The sequence below is a fragment of the Equus przewalskii genome, chromosome 2 (assembly GCF_037783145.1).
Source record: "Equus przewalskii isolate Varuska chromosome 2, EquPr2, whole genome shotgun sequence".
Classification (NCBI taxonomy): domain Eukaryota; kingdom Metazoa; phylum Chordata; class Mammalia; order Perissodactyla; family Equidae; genus Equus; species Equus przewalskii.
This window is the reverse complement of record NC_091832.1, coordinates 34,087,775-34,107,256: the sequence shown is the minus strand read 5'-3', so window position 1 is coordinate 34,107,256 and position 19,482 is coordinate 34,087,775. Positions and strand designations below refer to the sequence as shown.

Genomic DNA, 19,482 nt, shown 5'->3' with positions numbered 1-19,482 from the left:
GGAAAAATTGTCCAGCTGGGAGATACTTGTCTGAACCTACCTGTGGTGGAGGGACTTCGATATCTCAAGATAGTCAGTTTTTAGTCACTTATTCACCCATCTAAACATCCAGGAATCTGTCTAACATTTCCTAAATCTGTGCTGCGTGTGGGTCTTTATTTCTGGGCATTCAATCAGAAGTGGACGTTGTCCTCAAGAAGTTTCCAGTCCAGGAGGGAAAATGGACACATCATATGACCCAAGAGAACACAGACCATTAAGGGAGGTAGTGACAGGAGGGCTGTGAGCTCAGAAGGGAAATCTAGGAGGGCTGTGAACTCAGAAGGGAAATCAAGGAAGGCTTATCGGAGGAAGTGACTTTTGGACTAGGCAGGAAAGGGGAGACAGAATATGGAAATAGGGAGTGAAGGCATCTTGGACTGAAGCACCAGCATAAGCAAAACCTAGAGTGGGATGTCCCTCGTGTTTAGGACAGTTTATGAAGGATATACAACTGGTTTGGCGAAAGACTGGAAACTTGTTTCTTCCAACACTTGTCATATGCCTTTTGCTACTGGAAGGGAAATGCTGTGCTTGCTGCATGAACTCTAAAGACGGGGTGTACCGCATCCATCCTGACTGTTTTAGTGTCAGGAGTTGGCCCCGGTGTGCGTTTTGACCTTGGAACACATCTCAGGCAGCAGCCCTCCAGCAGGAGCGCTGCACAACGTCTCTCCAGCCAATCTTGCCCCATTGCCTTGGTGAGATGTCGGTTCAGGGCACTGAAGGTTGATGATTTTCAAACGCGTGTCCACGTAAGATAAATGAGCACTCAGAGGAGTGAGCCGAGGGGCTGTTCAAATCAGTGAGTAACGCGTTTATCATACACATGATGCCGCCTCCCCAAAGTACTTCCAATGATCAGGTTTCTGGGGCATCTAGTGAACAGATTTATTTAGCATCTCCTGTGGGATGGAGGCAATAGGGGAAGCAAAAATCCTGAAGTGACCCAGCATGGCTGGAGCTTCTCCAAGGCTCCAGGCACTTTGAATACGTTGTCTCGTTTAAACCCTGCAACCACTCTGGCTGACGGTTCTGTCCCCGTCTGACACACAAGAGAATACATAAGTGGCCCAGGATCAGATTGGTAGCAGAGGCAGGAACTGAACCCAGGGCAATCTGCCTCCACCCGATAGGCACCCCAAACAAGAACCCAAATACCTGGGGTAAGCGACACCAGGAAAGGCATGAACACACTGCTTGACATTCAGAGGAGGGTGAAATCTGCTCCAGGTGGACAAGCATCGTGGAAAAGGTTGCGTTGGGGAGGCACCTTAAAGCACGTGGATTTTAACATGGTGGTGAGTGAGCAGGGAAGCTTCTAGGTTGAAGGAAGCTACTGCACAGAGGTGTGAAGGCAGGAAGGCAATGGGCATATTCTGGGAGCGGTGAGGAGCATAGAGAAATACATATGGCTGGATAAATGAGACTGGAAAAGCAGATGATACCAAACTTGAATGCCAAGTGCTGGTGGACAATGGGGAGCCATTGATGGTTCAGGAGTTGAGGAGTAACGCGATGGAAATCAAGCTGTGGGAAGATGCAGCTGGCATTGATGGACAGGATGGAGGATGGAAGGCTGAAGAAACTTTGATCCTGCTAATCCGATCGTAGCTCTGTGACAGCACTTACTAGTGTAGAACAATTGTCTGTCTGCCGGTTGGCCACATCTGATTTGTCTCCATCTCCAGCATTCAGGAAGGGGCCAGGAGCATAGTTTGTATGAAAGCATATTGAAGGAAAGAATAAGCTTTAATACGGTGTCCAGTTCTCCAGCAGCGACACTGCAGAAAACCCCCCAGAGAAGCAGATGGACGTCCTGATATCATAATCAGACTCTTGAGTTAACTCGGGAATTCCAGTGTGATTTCTAAGCACTGAGTGAGTTATTTAATTGAGCGCTTCATTAGTAGCTTTTGTTAGGGGCTAAGTGAGAACAAAAGCAAAAACAATCCAAATCCTGTCGTCAGAATTGGAGAGGGAAGCTGTGAAACATCCGGGGAACGAAGTCTCTTCTCCAGGCTTGCTGTAGCCCCCATGCCTCATTCGTTCGTTCATTCATTCATTCAATGAATTAAGAAACGTAAAGTACTTAAAACAGTCCCTAGTCAATGCCAAATGCTTAATAAATGTTAGCTGTTATTGTTATTATGACTACATTCATTCATTTATAGAATACAAATGTTTATTATGTGGCCAGGCATTATTTTGTGTACTTTCACACAAGCTAACTTACTGAAACCTTACCACAATGGACCTGCCAGGGAAATGTCCTTGTTCCATTCTCCAAATGCAGAAACTGAAGCTGTGCCTGTGTATCAGTGCATCTTAGATTTTAACGTGCCCACGAATCACCTGTGGGTCGTCTTAACCTACAGATTCTGACTCAGCGGGTCTGGGGTCAGATCCAAGATTCCGCATTTCTAACAAGCTCCCTGACGATGTTGCTGCTGCTGTCCTCAGACCACATCGAGCGGCGAGCTCTGCAACAGATGCTAACTGCTAACTGGCAGAGCAGAGGTTTCTACCTGAACCTCTGACCTCAAGTTTGGGGCTCTCCTCTCCTTTTTTTAGTCCTTTCCACAAGTCTGCAGCTGGAAACCAAGTGTGTGTAGTATAGACACGCACACGCAAATGGAATTTAGACAGACCTCTTGATTCAGTCACCAAACGTTTATTGATCCCTGGGAAAACAAAGGATAAGACTTGGTCTCTGGCCCAAAGGTCACAGCAGGCTGCTCTGAGGTCTCGTTCTTAAGTTCTGAGTTTTGCTTTGTTGGATTGTTACACAGCTATGAGGTTATGAGGTCCTCGTCCATGGGAACCTTAAATCCATCACCCAGGGCACAGCTTCTCTCCGCCTCCCCAAGTCAGTTCCCCCTTCCCGCGATTCTTCATTATGCAGTGGCACCATCATTCTGAGATGGTTGTAAGGACTTAGGTGGTTATGTCCCTGCATGTTGATTATTTACAATGCGGAGCGAGCGATTTCACTAGCCCAGAAGCACGCTTTGCCCACCTGATAAAGGGGAAATCTAGGTTTAAGCCAAACTTAGGTTTCCCCCATTAGCCTGAATAAAGTGGACACCAGAGGGCGCTCCAGGACCACTTTCCCCGGCAGAGACGGCCGGCTTTCTTCCCCACGCGACCCATTTTTGCTTTGAGATCTGGTCTTCTGGTGATTCTTGACGGAGGATCTGAGTCAGTTACAGCAGCAAAGCGCGCACACCTGCTCTCCCTCCTTCTGCTAGCACAGAACTTCTTCACCTTTTACAGTTTATGGTGATCATCCCTTTTATTTCTTCACGCTCTCTCCTGCCCTCAAAGTCCTGAATGGTGTACACACGGCATGAAAAGGACAAAGGGAGTGAACATTTATTGTGTGTCCCCTGTGAGCTCTGCCCCGTGCAATGCCTTCTTACGTGCTTTATCTCATTGAATAGGCTCATCCCAATCCTGGAAACTTTTATCATAGTATAGATATGATATATCTATATCATATTATAGATATATATGATATTTATCATGTGATATCATATATATGACCATTTATCATTTATATATGGTATTTGTCATATATATAAAATCATATCATTTATATACGATATCGTATGATATTATAGATATATATATTTATCATATCATATTATAGATAGTGGATATATTTTATCTGTGTTTAAGAGTAGAATCTGCTGAATTATATTGTTCCCAGGGTAGGCTGGGGATCCTTTGGTGCATTAAAACCTTTATGGTGCCAGAGTTGGCCCCACCATGTTGGATGTTGGAATGTCTCCACTTCCCTCTCTGTATCAGGAACCTGACCCGGCCTGGGCACCCTCACTGCTGTCCTGCGCTGGCCACCCTGGTCTGTGTGAGATGACAGTCAGAGGGTCAGAGTGTCAGTGGCTGATACCAACTCATGAAGAAGTGAAGACACACTGGCCTGGGAGTGAGGAGCCGCCCTCAGGTAGAACTTCCCCTCTCTGGCCCCCATCTGTCAAAGCAGGGGTTTGGATAAGATGATTCTAGAACTTCCTTTCATTCTTAACCAGTCTTTGCTCATGAGAGGGATTTGACACCTGATGACATAGTGGGGACAATAGTTTTAGGTTGGTATTTTTCATGCTTCTCACATTATGTGACACGGCCAGAAGTATTTCTTCTGGAGACTGCCATTATTGTCTTAAGTAAGATTGTAGAATTTTAGAAAAAGAGAATCACAAAAACTTGCCATAGTGGAAAATTAAAAGGACAGAATGTTGAAACTGCATGTTGGGCCATCCAGGTCAGATTTGTTCCTGCCGAATCCCGGTACTTAGCATATTGCTGGCACATAGTAGGTGCTCAGAAAATGAATGAATGAATGAAACTGAAGACTAATTAAATCCTACAGTGATGGAATCTGAGAATATTAGAATTATGGGCAAACATTATTCACTTGTTCAGAAGAGGGACCTGAGGTCCCAGGGGTGGGGTATAGAGTCTTCTGGATGCAGAAGGTCCCAGGGCCCATGGGCTCAGCTCTTCCTAAGGGGAAGATGTGGTCTGGGAGGTCAGCGATGGTCCAGGCCACGGTCTGGGAGCTCTCAGGGAGGGATGGCTTTGCAGGAAAGGAATTTTCCAGAGGGAGGGCCTTCGGTGCCCATGTTCCCCAGGGCCGGGGCTACAGCAGCAGGAGGCGGGGGCCTGGGAGGCGGAGTACAGCCTCAGCAGGGCGGGGTGGGTCCGGTGCACAGCTTGTTGGGGTAACGGGCGTATTTGCGGTTGTAGGTGCCCAGGTTGTCGCGAAAGCAGAGTGCAGCTCTCTTGTCACACTCGCAGGTCTGTTGCTGGCAGGTGGTTCTCCCAGCTGGATGGGACAAGGCAAGTCAGGGACCCGGCTGCTCAGGCCTCCTGCTCTCAGACACACGTGGGACTGCTCTGGTGTCCGCGTTCTCACCCCCGTTCTGCTGGAAGCCCTTTCTCGTGGAGGATGTTCCAGGATGGGTGAGAGAAAGGGCAGGGCCTGAGGGGGTCCTGCTGGGGCCCGGGAGGCTGGGAAGGCTGGAAATTGGTCCTAGCCGTTCTTCCTTCCTCCCCCAAGCCCACTCCCCCAGGGAGACCATCTGGCCCACTAACTCTAGTCGGCCCAGCCGGGGGCTCTCTAGGCAGCTCCTTTGTCTGTGTGATGCATGGCTGACGGTGGATGGCAGCCGTCAAGCCGAGAGGAAAGCTATGAAATGACAGCAACCCAATCCCAGGTGGCCTGCGCAGGCCCCAGAGCAGCCCCCGTCCAGACTGGAGGTCACTGGGACCGAGGCTGGGGCCTGCTCGGGCCCTATGCCTGCCTCCATGAGTGGACGGACCCTATTTTCTGACATTTGCCTTAGCCCCCCACCCCCTTCTCCAAGTGTGTGCCCACACTCAGCCCAAAAGCCTCCCTTTGTCTCCGCTGCCTCTGTTTGCCCGCGGGACTCTGGCTCCTTCTTGTCCCCACGAATACATCTCACAGCTCAGAAGTGCCCGGGGCTCTCCTTTCCCCCTTCAAGGTCGGCCTCCATTTCGCGTCAGGGTTCTGCCCACACCTGCTGTTTCAGCAACACTCAGAGGTGGAGGGGGCTTGACCACCACGGCCGCTCTCTCAGGTGATTCTCGGAGGAGCAGGCCTCAGCCAGGGACGTGAGAGTGCTCATCTCGATTTTACAGACGAGGAGGCAGAGACTTTCCAGGGCCGCTAGCCCAAAGTCACGCATCGGGTAGAAAGCAAATCCCTGAGCCTGTGTCCCTATTCCCCTGACATCCCCTCACTCATCCTCTCAGTGCCATCCCTGATAGGTGGCCGTCCCCACCTTGCACAAACCCCCAGTGATGGGGAGCTCACTGCCTGACAAAGCTGCCTTGCTGAGTGGATGGCTGCAGAAGCAAGAAGCCCTGAGCCAAAACTGCCCCTGGGGGTTCTGGTTCTGGCTTCCCCCTCCCCCAGGACAGACCTTAGAGACCTGAGCTCAGTCTTCTTTGACTCTCCCAGGTCCTTCCACTGTGCCCCATGCTGGGCCTGCCCACCCCGCCCTGGCTGTGCAGTGGGAAGAAGACCTGGGTCTCTGACCTGGGCTCCCTCCGTGGGGCTGGGCTGCCTGAGGCCCTGCACGCTCACACTTGGTTCAGGCTGCTTCCCTGGGCCGGGGACCAGAGGAAAGCTAATTGGTCCAAGTGGGCACTGGACCCGGCAAAGCTGAGCAACAGGGCCCAGCCTGGCAGCCCCACTGGGGAGAGTCAGCCTTTGGGGACAGGCTCTGCGGTCCCAAATCGAAGTGCCCGCTCTCTCTGTCTGGGAGTGTGCTCTTGAGGCTCTGTCCTGGGGACCAGGCCTTTAGCTGCAGACCCCTGGGGAGGGCTGTGTGAGGGCAGCTCCTCTGGGGCCTGGCTCAGTTCTGCCCTCTTTGCTGTTTCCCAGAGGCAGAAGCTAGGAGGCCTTGGGGTGGGGGGCAGTGCCTGGGGCCAGGGCAGGAGTTGATGGGTCCCGGGGTTCTGTAGACTGGATGCCAGGTAAGCATCTGGGCAGAGGGACAGGCCTCTCCCCAATTCCGTGATGATGGAAGACCCCACTCCTCTTGGCCCTGACGAGGCCCAAGGGTCACCATCAGGAGGGGATTCCTGTCTGAAGCTGTCCCTGCTCCCTGGCGTCTGGGGTGCTTAGGGCTGTTTACTTACCACAGAGGATGCGGCGCCTGCTGGCAGAGAAAAGGTACTTTTCCAGCTTGGGTTCACAGCCCAGCTTCTCCAGACGCCCGTAGCAGCAGTCATGGGCGTGGCAGCACCTGTAAGGGTCACGGTCGACCTGGCGTGGACTGTGAGCCAGGCTAGGTTGGACCGGGGGCTGCCGGGGGCTCAGGGCCCAAAGGGCTCCAGGGAGAGGTCAGCACCCACTTTTAGGTGTCCCCAGCTCCTCCGTTCCCCAGGGAGCTCCTCTGGCTGGGCTGCCTGCTCACCAGTCCGTCTGGTCCACAGGCCAGTGGGAGCCGCCGACGCCGCAGTAGCAGCCGTAGTCGTTGTACTGCAGCGCGGGCTTGCCCGTCATCCTCTCGATCATCACCCCAAACTGGACCAGGTTCCCGCCAGCCAGGGCCACTTTGAGGAGGGAGAGCAGAGGCCTCAGATCCTCAGGGCCCCACCCTCTGCCACCAGCTTCCCCTGAGGGCCCCTCCAATCTGAGTCCAGAGGCCTCTCTGATGGTTCAGCTAACTTCGCCTTGCCGAGCACCTCACTCGCAATAACAAGGATGCTAATCAGTAACAATATCTCTGAGCCCTCCATCCTGCCTTGATTCCTAGTCCTCACCCCCATCATGTCAGCGCACCCAGTCCCCCTGCCGCTCCTCCACCATCTCCCAGAATGCCCCCACTCATCTTCCCGGTTGCTCCCCGCTGTTCCTCAAATGTTTCCCTGTGGGTCCTGATTGTCTCCCCAGGTGTCAGCCCCGGGCCCCCAGGAGCACTGTGTCCCCACCAGGTCTCCTCAGATGCCACGGGATAGGCTTTCTAACCACCTGGGCCCCCCCGGATTCCTCCAGGTCCTGCTGGTGCAATGATGGGGGACAGCCCGCCTGGGCAGGTGGCAGCCTAACATGGGAGCTGGGGTGGAGGATGGAGTGCGGGTGGCGGGAGCCTCGTGTGTGCAGTCTGGGATGCCCACCAGCCCCTTTCCCAGGCCCCCGAGGCCCCCCAGGCTGCACTCTTCACCTTCTCTCCCCTCTCGCTGGCCAGAGCTGGTTTGGGGAGAATTGGCCTCAGGATGACCCACCATGGCCTCCCCAGGGTCAGGCCAGGGGCCTCCGGGGAGCTTGGAGTGCCCAGCTGGGGTGGGGCAAAGTCAAGGGTCATGAAGATCACTTACCCAGGAGGCAAAGGAGGGTCAGAAGAGGGGGAGACTTCATCCTCGGGGGAGGGGAGGCAAGCAGGGGGCCAAGGAGCTGGGCTGTGGGAGAAGGAAGTGAGCAGGGGCACCTCTGATCTCAGGGCACCTCCCCAATTAGTTAAATACCCAGGTCCTGTCCACTCCCCGTCATTAACCCCCAAATGCCCAGTGATGCAATGACACTTCCAGGTCTGACACTTTGGCCAAGTCCCCAGGGGAGGGGCCAGCCGGGGGGCCCGTGGGCTCCCCTTCCAGGCAGTCTGGGGAGGGGACCCATCTGTGACTCTTTCTGCTCACTGCCGTTCCCATCACCTACCCCTTTCTAAAAACCGTCACACCAGCTCCCACTGATGGAGCGTGAGCCAGGGGCTACATCTGGTGCTTTTCATCCTTGGCATCTTCCCCTCATCCCCACGAGAGGCTGAGAAACGTAAGTTCACAAGGCCACGTCTGTCCTCTTTCCGTGCCCCTGGCTACTTGAGCGTGCCCTCTGCTCCCTGCCCCTCGCCCCATCCCCAGCCTCTGCGTTACCCAGAGTGAGAGCTTGACCACGCAGCAGGGCACCAGGAGTCTGGGGGGCCATCTGTCTAAGAACCTGAAGGCCACATAGGCTGGGACGTATAGGAAGGTATAAGCCAAGGGCTGGGCGCTCAGCCAGCTGTGCTTAAGGGTTTTTCTTTATTGTTCTTTCCCAGGCAGGTTCCCGCTTGTCTGACAAGGAAAATACTCCCAGATGTGACTTCTGTCTGCCCGGATCCTCGTGCAGTGGCGTAGTGTGGCTGCTGTAAAAATGGGCTCTGTCTGAGCCAGTTGGAAAACCCACATGCCTGCATAGCCTGGAAACTTCTGTCCTTTTGATGCTATCTTAGGGGCTGGGTGGGGGAGGCAGTAGCCCCCAGGCCCAGCTTGTCCAGCAGGTCAGGTCAGGACATGGAGGCCAGGCTTCAGAGCGTGGCTGCTTGTCAGTGGGATAGAGGAGAGGGCCCAGCTCAGTCGTGGTCAGAAATTTCAGTCCCACCAGCCGTGGACTCACAGTGGCCTCATTTGCTGGCTGCTGCTGGCTTCCGTGAGTCCCCTGAGGCAGAACTGGGGGCAAGATGCTGCTGTCCTGCCTGGGACTTCCTCCTGCCCCTGCCCTCCCTCCTTCTGGTCTGTGACTAGGATAACTTGACCAGCCACGTCCGTCGACCTCCAGGGCCTGGAAGCTGCTTGATCTGTGGCCTTGGAGTCCTGACTCCATGCTTATGATTATCCCTTGCTCCGGACCCTGGTTTTCCCGGCTATATTACAGGGATAGAGGCGTCCCGGGCTTGCCTCCTTCATGGGAGGGTGGCATGCAACTGAGCAGCTTGTTGCACCGAGAACTTACTACGAACCAGGACTGCGCCGAGCCTTCTCAAGCAAGACCTCAAGGAGCCCTCAAACAGGCCCATGATGCACGGGCCACCATCATCCTCATTTTACAGAGAGGCAAACTGAGGCACACGACTATGTAAACGGTGAGCCAGAATTTGGGCCCAGGCGGTTCAAAGAGGGTCCCGACGGTGGGTGTGGGGTCCAGCCTCCCTGATACCTTAGGGGCCTCCAAAATGTTCTAATTTCTTTAAAATCAGAATGACGACCATCCAGTCTGGATTATATTTGTCTTCATACCAATGGGGTCATAAGACTTGCTTTTTACTTTTTTTTCCTTTCTATGGAGAAAAGGGCCCACGGAAGCTAAAGCGCCCAGGGCCCACGCCACTTTCACGCTGCAGCCTTGAGTTCAACCACTGGGCACGTGGCCTCCTCCCTCGGGAGCCGACTCGGCCCGGCACCGGCCTCCATTCCTGGGGAGGAGGCTGGGGCTCCCATCACGCCCAGGAAGGACTCCGATACAAATTCCCTGACCCCACCCTGGCAGGGAGAGTCCCTGGGAGTGTCACCCTGGAGCGGGGAATGGAGCCCTGGTGGCCGGGATCCTTGACAGTGATTTGAGACTAATGGTTTTTAACGCAAGAATAAAGCCGGGTAAACACTGACATGTATTTGGCTAAGGCCCTGCCTCCATCCCTCCCATTTCCTGCTAATAACCGGTCCTGGAACTCTGCATGCTGGGCTGTCCTCGTCCCACTTACAGAAGACTTGGGGGGTGAGGGGCCAGAGAGGTGACTCCACCTGGCCAGGGTCACCCAGCCGCCATGAGTCATGGTCTCAGACAGGTGAGCTCCCCTTTGCTCTATTGCCTTTTGATTTTTAATGAGGGCATCTCCTGGCATCGCCTGGCTCCTGGCCTGGGACACAAGAGCCCAAACAGTGAGTCACTGAGGAGCTACGTCCTAAACAACCGAAAATTAGCTTTGATTCCCTGGAGGTCTGGCCCACAGCCCTTCCTGTAGCCGCATAAGGGTGCACCCCAGGAAAGGCCAGGTTCTTGAGACAGTCCCATTGGTGAGCCATTTTGAACCCTGTCCCAGCCAGGATGGGGCCCCTGCAAGCCCCTGTCAGTGTGTATCTGCAGCAGAAAACCGAGGACTGTAGGACCAGAGCCAGGCAGGGAAATCCAGGCAGGCTTCCAGGCAGAGGTGTCCCTCACTGAGGTTCGAAGTGGGGACGTTGAGAGGACTTGAACCTGGAGGAGGGTGTCAGGCATTCAGGAAACGTGGTGGATTTCATGGTTTTCTCACCAGTGGCAGAATGTGGCTGAAAGCACCAGGTTTCTGCATCAGCAAGACTAGGACTCAGGTGTTGGCTCTACCACTTAGAGGCTGTGTGGCCTTGGCCCATCCCGTCCCCTCTGGAGCCCAGCTCCATTATCCATGTCAGGGTGATGAGACCTGCCTTTCAGAGTCTGGGACCAGATGAAAAGAAAACGAAATGTGTAAAGCCCTTCGCAGGATGCCATGCCCCTTGGAGGAACCAGTACATACTGGGTCTCTCCTCTTGTCCCTTGTTACCTGGCCACAGGGGAGCCACCTGCTGTCCAAGAGCTCCCAACACTCACCCGGGCTGTGGTATAGCAGCTGGGTGAGGGTCCCCGGCCTTTCAGTGGGATAACTGTCCCCCTCGACAGATCTTAACTTCCACGACGGAGGGTGGTTGGGGTGGAGGACAGGAGAGGGACGAGCCCGGCAATGTCTTCTTTCCGGGAGTAAACTTGTCCCTTGAGGTTCAGAAGTCTTTGTCGTCATCAGCATCATCAGCATCAGCATCAGTGTCAGCATCATCAGCATCATCAGCATCAGCATCATCAGCATCAGCATCAGCATCAGCAGCATCTGCAGCAGCAACAGCACCTTAACAATAAAAATGGCAAACCAACTACCATTTATTAAACTCCTACAGTGCTGCGGGCACTGTGCTGAGAGCTCTTCCTCTGCTCAATCTCATCTTCTGTTGCTTCTCTCAGAGCCTGAAGCATCCGATGGAGCCCGCCCAGCGAAGTGGGATGACCTCATTCCTCATGGGATGCATGGCCTGTCCAGTCAGGAAACTATACTGGGGGCTTACTATGTGCTGGGATACGCTGGAGAGCAGAGCCAGGTACAGTTCCTGCCTTCATGGAGCTGACAGTCCAGGAGGGCACAAACGTTAGTAATTATATACTGAATGGAAACCTGCGCGTAGGGATGAGTAGCTTGACAGACTGTCCTGTGGGGTTATGAGAGCATTTAACAGGGGTGTGTCGTATGGGCAGGGGGTCAGTGAGGGCTTCTCTGTGGAAGAAATGGTTTAGCAGGGATCTCAAGAAGTTTATTGGATGAAGAGGGAAGTGGAGAGAGTTTAAATAGAGGGACAGCCCGTGCAAAGGCCCTGTGGTCTGAGGGGCACGGCACCCAGAAGGGGCTGAAAGGAGGCTGGGGTAGCTGGGCTGGTGGTGGGTGGGCCTTGAAGGGCATGATTCCCTGCGAAGCTGAACCTGAGACTGTGACCTCTCATTTACCCCACAGGAAGTCTTTGCCTAGCCTAATGGGGAGATGGCCTGGAGCTTGCAGTGCTGGAGAAGGCCTGGGAGTCCCCCATGAGAATGAGGCACCTCTCTGGAAGACCCAGTGGTATTTTCATCCAATGGGGAGCCTCCAAGGGCACCTGAAGGCCACGGAGGCTTGTCCCTCCAGTGGGAACAGGCTTGGTACAACTGTCACCACACATCTGGGTTCTCCTGCCTGTGATGGAGAGTAAAGAACAAGAATCCTTGGCGTGGGCCTGTTGTCGTCTTTTATAAGGTGGCCGACGTCCTTGTAAAATGGCCCACCGCGCCTTCTTGGTCTCTGTTCGGGGAACAATGGATGGCCAGTGAAGGGTTTGAAACAAGGAGGCGTCCTGCTCACATCTGTGTTTGGACCCGACGCTTCTGGCCGCTGAGAGGAGAATGAATAGGAGGGACACCAGCAAGGAAGAAAAGGCAGGTAGCGGGGTATCGCAGGCTCCAGAGGGGCACGGGCCACACACGTCAGGTGAGGGAGGGGCTGTGTTGGGAGCACTAGGTGGGTGGGGCCTGAGGAGGGGCGCCGAGTGCAGCGGGCCACACCCTCACTGAGCCTTCACGGGTACAGCGGCCGGTCATGAGGTGGGAGGGGAAACAGAGGATGCTTGTCCCGCAAGAGCCCCACCGCCCCGGGCTGACCCACGAAGGGAGCGGGAGGAGGAGGGCCCTGGGGCGCAGCGCTGCCCACGCAGGTGCAGGCAGGGGCCGTGCGCAGCACCAGCACTGTGCGTTTTGCTGGGGTGCGTGTGTCTGTAAGTTGCTGTGCGTGTGGGGGACAGGTAGGCCCCTCCCGCTGTGACGGCCCATTTGCTCTGAGTGCCACAGTGTCCTGGCTGAGGTGACTCTAGGGGCTCTGGGGTCAGGCTGCCTTGCTTCACCACCAGCTAACTGGGTCCTCTTAGGCAAAGGACCTCACTTCCCACGTCTCCGTTTCCTCGTCTGTACGGTGAGGGTAATAAAACTGTCTGTCTCATGACATTGTTGGGAGAGTTAACAGAACAATATGCGAAGGGCTTAGAGGAGGGCCCTGCAAGTACCATACTGTGGCTGCTAACAGCAGGGTTACTAGTCAACACAGATTTGGGGGCCTCCCCTACAAAGCCCCTTCCTACCCGTAACCCTCTTCTTTCCTCGAGGCCTTCAGAACCTGTTCTGGTTGGTGGTGTTCAGGATCATTCTTAACATTTTATGTTTTGGGGGTTTTCTGGTGTGTTTTTTTGGTGAAGAAGATTGGCCCTGAGCTAGCATCTGTTGCCAATCTTACTTGTTTCCCCCTTCCCAAAGCCGCAGTGCATAGTTGTATATCTGAGTTGTGAGTCATTCTAGTTCTTTTATGTGGGATGCTGCCTCAGCATGGCTTGACGAGTGGTGTGTAGGTCCACCCCAGGTTCCAAACTAGTGGACCCCCAGCCGCTGAAGTGGAGCACGTTAACTTAACCACTCAGCCACGGGGCCAGCCCCTCACCCTTAACATTTTAACATTTGTGGGGTCTGGGGATCCTCATGGTGTGTGCCTAAATACTTAGCTTACTAATCAAGCCGACAGACTGGGAAATAGAGCGTGTTCTATCCTTCCATCTCAACATACTTTTCTAACACACATTAAAGGATATATGAAAAGCCACAGTTTTTGTAAGACTGAAAGTCAGAAATATGTCTAAGCTGATTGAGTTAATTCTTATTGTGTGTGCTTGGGTGATCTGTCAATGGGCTGCCAATGTTCAAATGATATAAAACAAAGACTTACGTATTTCATAAATTATGATACATTTGTTCCATAAAACGTATTTTTCTTGCTTTCATTTCAGCAAAATCTCCATTTATGTTGTAATCAAATTTTTACATGATTTGTGTTCCCCTGACAGTAATGATCTAAAAGATTTTTCAAGTGTTATTGTATTTGAAGTGTATAAAATGTAATTGTTTCACAAAGAACAAAATAAGTCTAAAGAGAAAAGATTAAAATTATTTTAATATCTTTTCATAAGTTTTTTCTTCAAAAATACTCTAAATTCTCTATTAAAATTAAAAGGCAAAATATAAATTATAGCTAATGAATATAAAACATTTTAAGTAAATTTATTTGACTAAAAGTTGGCTTTTTGAAAACTGTTTTGTTGAAATTGGATCACGTCTTGCCAAATATTTTAATAAAAATAAAACTATTTGCAATTCTAACATTCAATCTCATTTAGCTGCCAGTGTACAGAATTGCCATCATGACCCAAAGTTATGTGTAAACCTACATTTATGTAAATTTATGAGTAACATGTATTGTCTGATATCACCCAGTGTCCTTTAGTGCCCCTGTGACCCTGTGGTGAATCCCGCACTAATTCAGGGGCACCTCTGGACCTGTGAGTTGGAAATGAAGGGGCACAGGAAAGTGGGTGTTTGGAGCTAGTGGCAGGCAATGTTTTGCTGGGCAAGAACTAGCTCCCTGGGAGGGAGCCTCTGAGCTGACCCTCCTGTCCTGCGCTCGCAGCCTCCCTTGGGAGCAGCATCCGTCCACGATGCGGCAACAGCACAGCCCGCAGCCTCGGTGATGTTCTGAGGCAGCTGCCCTTTGTCTTGTGGGCCCGGGGCAAGAGATGCGAGGAAGCGGTTTGCTGGGCCAGAACAGTGATAGTTAGGAGAGCCGATGTTTAAGGCTGGGGATTGCAGTGTCCCAGTGCTGGTGCCCGTCAGAGGACAGAGGCACTCTGGACCTTTCAATAGATTTTGTGTGTGTGTGTGTGTGTGTCCGTCGGCGTGTGTACATTTATGTGTGTGCATATGTATGTATGAGTGTGTGTGTGTCTCTGTGTGCATGTGCATCTCTGTGTACACGTATGTATGTGTATGTATGTGTGTGATTATGTGTCTCAGTATGTGTCTCTGTGCCTCCGGGGGTATGTACGTGTGAACCTGTGAGTGTATGCCTATGTGTGCATGTGTCTCTGTGTGTCTGTATGTGTGTGCGTGTCTCTGTGTGTGTCTGTGCATATGTGTGTCTGCATGTGTGTGCTCGTGCTTGTGTGTGTGTGATATGTGGGCGCCTTTCCCGCATGGGGCCCAGGGCGGCGCTGGGGGTGGTGACTCAGCTCCTCCTATGTTGTTCTAGGGGCTTTACATGTAACCGGCAGCACAGCCCTGTGAAGGGGGTATTGCTGCTTCTGTTTTACAGATGATGAAAGTCAGGCTCGATGTCCTGCCAGGGAAGGCCACAAAGTCACCCAGTTCCTGAATGGGTCAGGAGCTGGAGGCCAATGCTGTTGCTCCATGCTGCCTCCCAGTGGTGAGTTTAGGCACAGGCCTGCTGTCTCTTGCTCACTTAGATGTCCCGGGGCCCTGGGTTCCTGGAAGGTGACGAGGCCTAGAGAGGAGTAGGGATTTGCTGAAAGTCACTCAGGGAGTTAGTGGCCAAGTTGGCAGTAGAAGTTGGGTCTCCTGTCTTGCTGTTTCTTTGTTTCCCCCTCACACTGAGGGCACCTAGTAAATATGTTAATTTGCCTTGCTTCCAATAATGGCCGATGCACCTATGGTGGGTATATTCACGGGGGAGATATCCCAAGACCTTCATGAATCCTGAAATTTACGAAAAGTCAATAGCAGGAAGTAACATGCTGTGTGTTAACATACCATAATAATATGCATGGACTCTGGACAATCGGACTCAGTTCGAGTCCCAGTTCTGCCCCTGAGAAGTTCTGGGATCTGGAGTAAGTTACCTCTTCGAGATTAAGCCACATCCAGTGCCTGGGGCGTCCCACCCACACAAGGTACAACTGAAGATGGTAAGTAACCCATTAGGCCCTCAAAGAGAATAACCGCCTAGGTTGAAAGACAAATAGACGAGACAGTTGCTGCACTGCTGTAGATGCTGGGGACTGGCCCAGTGACTTGCCCGGCACAGGGCGTGACGTGTGCTAGCTGCAGGCTTTCTTTTAAACCCTTACCTGCACCACGCTCCTTCCTGTCCTGGGACACTTACCTGGAACGCTGCTCCTCACGGTCTCTTTACCCAGCGATCTCCCTCCCATCTCAACGCTGAGGTCGCTTCATCCAAGAAGCCATGTTGGTTAAGATAATACTGGAGGCTATAACAAACAGCTCCCCAGATTTCAGCGACTTAGCGTAGCACACCTTTGTTTCTGTTTCATATGATGGTCCAGTGCAGGATGGCACGGGGAGGGAAGGGTGGGCGGCTCTGTCTCATGCAGCCTTTCAGGGATCCAGGTGGATGAAGACTTTTCCGTCTTCAGCACGTGGCTTCCAAAGTCGCCCTGAGCTTTGTCATCAGCCAGCAGAAGAGAGAAGAGGGGAAGACACACCCGTTTCTTAACCATTTTAGCCTGGAAGTGATAACCATCACTGCTGCTCACCTTCCCCTGGTGAGAGCTAAGCACACGACCTCATGCAGATACAAAGGAGGCTGGGAAATGTAGTCCCTGACTGGGCTGCTGCCGTCATTCCAGCAATAATCTCCCAACAACCAAGGAAGCCTGAATTTTTGGTGTCTCTGCCACAGAAGTCTCTTTCATGCTTTAAAGGCATTCTATTCTTTTCCTTTGTAGCACTCATCATTGTTTTTAGCATTTAAAAAAATTTGATGAGTATTTTATTATCTCTCTCCCTTTGCAGACTCTAAGCTCCATGAGGGTAGGATATTCGTCATTGTATCTTCAGTGCTTAGCACATAATAAGTGTTCAATAAAAGTTTGTTGAATGAATAAAGGAAAGAAGATATATATATCATTTACAAATTTGTTGACTTTTTTATGACAATATACTCTTATATATTGGTGCTTTCCACTGCAAGTAACGAAAGAAACAATTTTCCATGCTAAATAATAAAGTGGATCTTTGGCTCAAGTCAGTGAAGATTCTGGAGGCATGGCAGCTTTCAGGCATGGCTGGATCATGGATCTGGTTCTGTTTTCTTTGCAATTCTTTCTATCCTGCTCTCTCCCAGGGTGCCCTCTGTTCTTAAGCTGGCTTCTCTAGTGACTGTAAGACAACTGCATGCAACCAGGGCCTCACACTTCCTCATTCTCACTGAGAGAAAAAGAGGAGGCATAGTTTCCCACAGTCATTGCACAAAAGGCTTCAGCTTCGTTCTGGGAAGACCAACCCAAGACAATCTATTGCAAAGGAGATAAGATGGAAATGATTGACTTATCCTTTGGGGCCCACCCTTGGATCTGGGGGAATGGGAGTAATTAACCCAACTGGATGATTGCTATTCAACAGAGAAGGGGTGGGTCCCCAAAGGGAAACCTGGGTTCTGTTAGGAAGGTGTTCAAAGGGCAAATGTATGCTACTGAGACACAGAGCATGTTCCCTTCACTACGGTATTTCCAGAAATGAGGGCATTTCTAGAACAACCTACAGTAAATCCAGAAATGCCTATTAAATTGGAAGCGGGGTGGGGAGAAGAGCCCACTGTTGTGAGATTGGGGAGAAAAACTGAATCCAAACCAATTCAGTAAAATTGTGGCACTGAAACTGCTCCCGGAGAAAAACCCAGAAGAATCTCACCTGGATTTGGGCAATTCTGGAGATAGTTGTTCTAAGCCCCAGAGCCTTGATCTAAGGATGTGAATGTTGCCGTCATCAGTTGTTGGAAGATACATCAGGGATATCAGGGAGTCAGCATTAAGAATCGCCCAGGGTGAGTCTCTGTCAGCCAGAACACACCCACAAAAACAATTGGATCCTCTTAAACAAAGAGAAATGACAAGCCTAGGAAGAAAAACCAGCAAGATAAGATGCAAGAACAAAGAGCAACATCTCAAAAACAAAGCAAGGCCGCTCTGGTGCTTCCAGAAACTCTTACAACATGAATAAAGAAGCTGCCAGAGGTCAGAGAGAAATTGCCAGAGCAGCAGCAGGCCCCCGTTGCCCTGAGATACCCAAAATAGGTGCAAATTAATGGTTACCAAGTCCGTACAAAGAGAGAAAAGAATTCAACACATTCAGTTTAGCAAACATTTAGGGTTCTAACATGGTGTTGATTCCAGCAGACAGATAAACAAGAGTGTGAGCGGCTATAACAGAAATGTGGACTAAAGCACCAGGGAGCTACAGAGGAGGGCACAATTCGTTCTGCCTGGGTGGCCTTCGAGGAGAGCTGCAGAGCGGAGCTGTCATAGGGTTCAGCTGACAACAGCCGCAGGGAGGGAGATGCAGCAGGAGCTGTGGGTACAGAGGCCCATGAGCTCAGAAGTCCTGTGAACATCACTGCTTTTCTCTGCTCAGCATCCCTTCTTCCTTTGATATCATCCCATTTTCCCTTCTCTCATTCCATATAGTCCTGGTAGAACTGCCAATCACAATGAGACCCCACCCCCAAAGTTGGGCACATGACCCCAGCCAGCCAATCAGACTCTGTCCCGGGACTCAACATCTTCAGCAGAGCAATGCACTAGCTGAAGGCAGATGGAGCACAGCGAGTCTGCTGTTGGTGTCCTAAAGAGGCCGTTCGTGAGGTCTTGCTATTGAGACTTCTTGTGTCCTGTCCTTCTCAAAGCCTGCTGGATCAGCTCTTCTTTCTATTTCACGAGTCACCGGCTTCCTTTCATCAAATTCCTTTTTGGCTTTGGTTAGCCAGAATAAGTTTCTGTAGCTTGCAGACAAAGATCTTTAACTGATGTGGAAGTTGGTACCAGAAAGAAGGTTGTAGGCAACAGGCCCTGCGGGAAACAGGGAATCTGGGATAGGTTACTCGGCAGAGATGGGACCATGGTTAGGCACGCTGGCTGCCCATGGTACCCACAGTCACTAAACAGCTACCTGCTCACCAAAGGCAAAGTTTGGGGGCCTGGATGGTTGCTGACATACAATTGAAAGGGGATGAGGAACGGGGAGGCCTCATCATGGGATGGGTGCTTTGACAGAATTAGGTTAATTAAAGATGGAGATGTTTATCATACCTGGCACCACCCAACACTTTATATGTCACGTTTCTCTGTTTATTTCTTCTGTTCTCCTCTAACAGAACGTGAGTTCCTTGAGGGCGGCCGCTTTGTCTTGCTCACTCTTCTATCCCCAGTGCCTAGAACAATGCCTGGCACAGAGCAGGCACTTAAGTATTCAGTGAACAAATGCACGTGTGAATAAACAGCAGGCTCAAGCTTAGGATTTCTGGAATAAGAAACAGAAGTGTTATCCCAGAAAGAATCAAGGGAATTTGCTAATTCATTTTACCAAAAATCTGGGGAGAAATTGTGGGAATAGATATTGAGGCTCCTCCACCAAGAATAAAATGTAGGATGAGGATGGAGTTGTTACTATGGGGGCCCTGACTTGAGATTCTGCAATTCTGTGGGCTAATTTGGGCAGCGCCTGTGTGTCTAATGTTGCCTAGATTGGCAAATTCAAATGCTGGTGCATATCACATGTCATAGACTTGCGCTCAGAAGACCCCTGGATGGGTGTCCCTAGGTGGTACATGGAGGTGAGGCAGAACCCCAGGCACTGTGGTTGGAAACCTCAACAAAGCTCCGTGGGCTCAACCTTGACTTGGAGAGAGTATAGCCCCAGCCTTTCAAATGGGCCAAGGGACCACCAGGAAACACAGCTGTGGCATACCAAAACTCTTT

At 51.7% G+C, this 19,482-nt stretch overlaps 1 protein-coding gene and 1 long non-coding RNA gene across 3 annotated transcripts; one reads left to right on the top strand and one right to left on the bottom strand.

Moving 5' to 3' along the window:
• Window positions 1-2,697: 2,697 nt before the first annotated feature.
• Window positions 2,698-8,099, bottom strand: PLA2G2E (phospholipase A2 group IIE). The gene is made up of 4 exons (XM_008519136.2): window positions 7,912-8,099; window positions 7,008-7,146; window positions 6,730-6,836; window positions 2,698-4,888 (listed from the first exon to the last, which is right to left on the bottom strand). Exons 1-4 carry the CDS (start codon window positions 7,949-7,951, stop codon window positions 4,746-4,748), a joined length of 429 nt encoding a protein of 142 aa, XP_008517358.2. The 5' UTR covers window positions 7,952-8,099; the 3' UTR covers window positions 2,698-4,745.
• Window positions 3,869-16,636, top strand: LOC103550321 (uncharacterized). Of its 2 annotated transcripts, XR_011534873.1 has the most exons (6): window positions 3,869-4,006; window positions 4,861-5,025; window positions 8,628-9,431; window positions 11,321-11,454; window positions 11,862-12,316; window positions 15,066-16,636. It is a non-coding gene; the product is annotated as an uncharacterized lncRNA (long non-coding RNA). The 2 variants fall into 2 exon arrangements; XR_544761.2 differs by lacking the exon at window positions 15,066-16,636 and having other exon boundaries at window positions 11,862-14,076.
• Window positions 16,637-19,482: the final 2,846 nt, after the last annotated feature.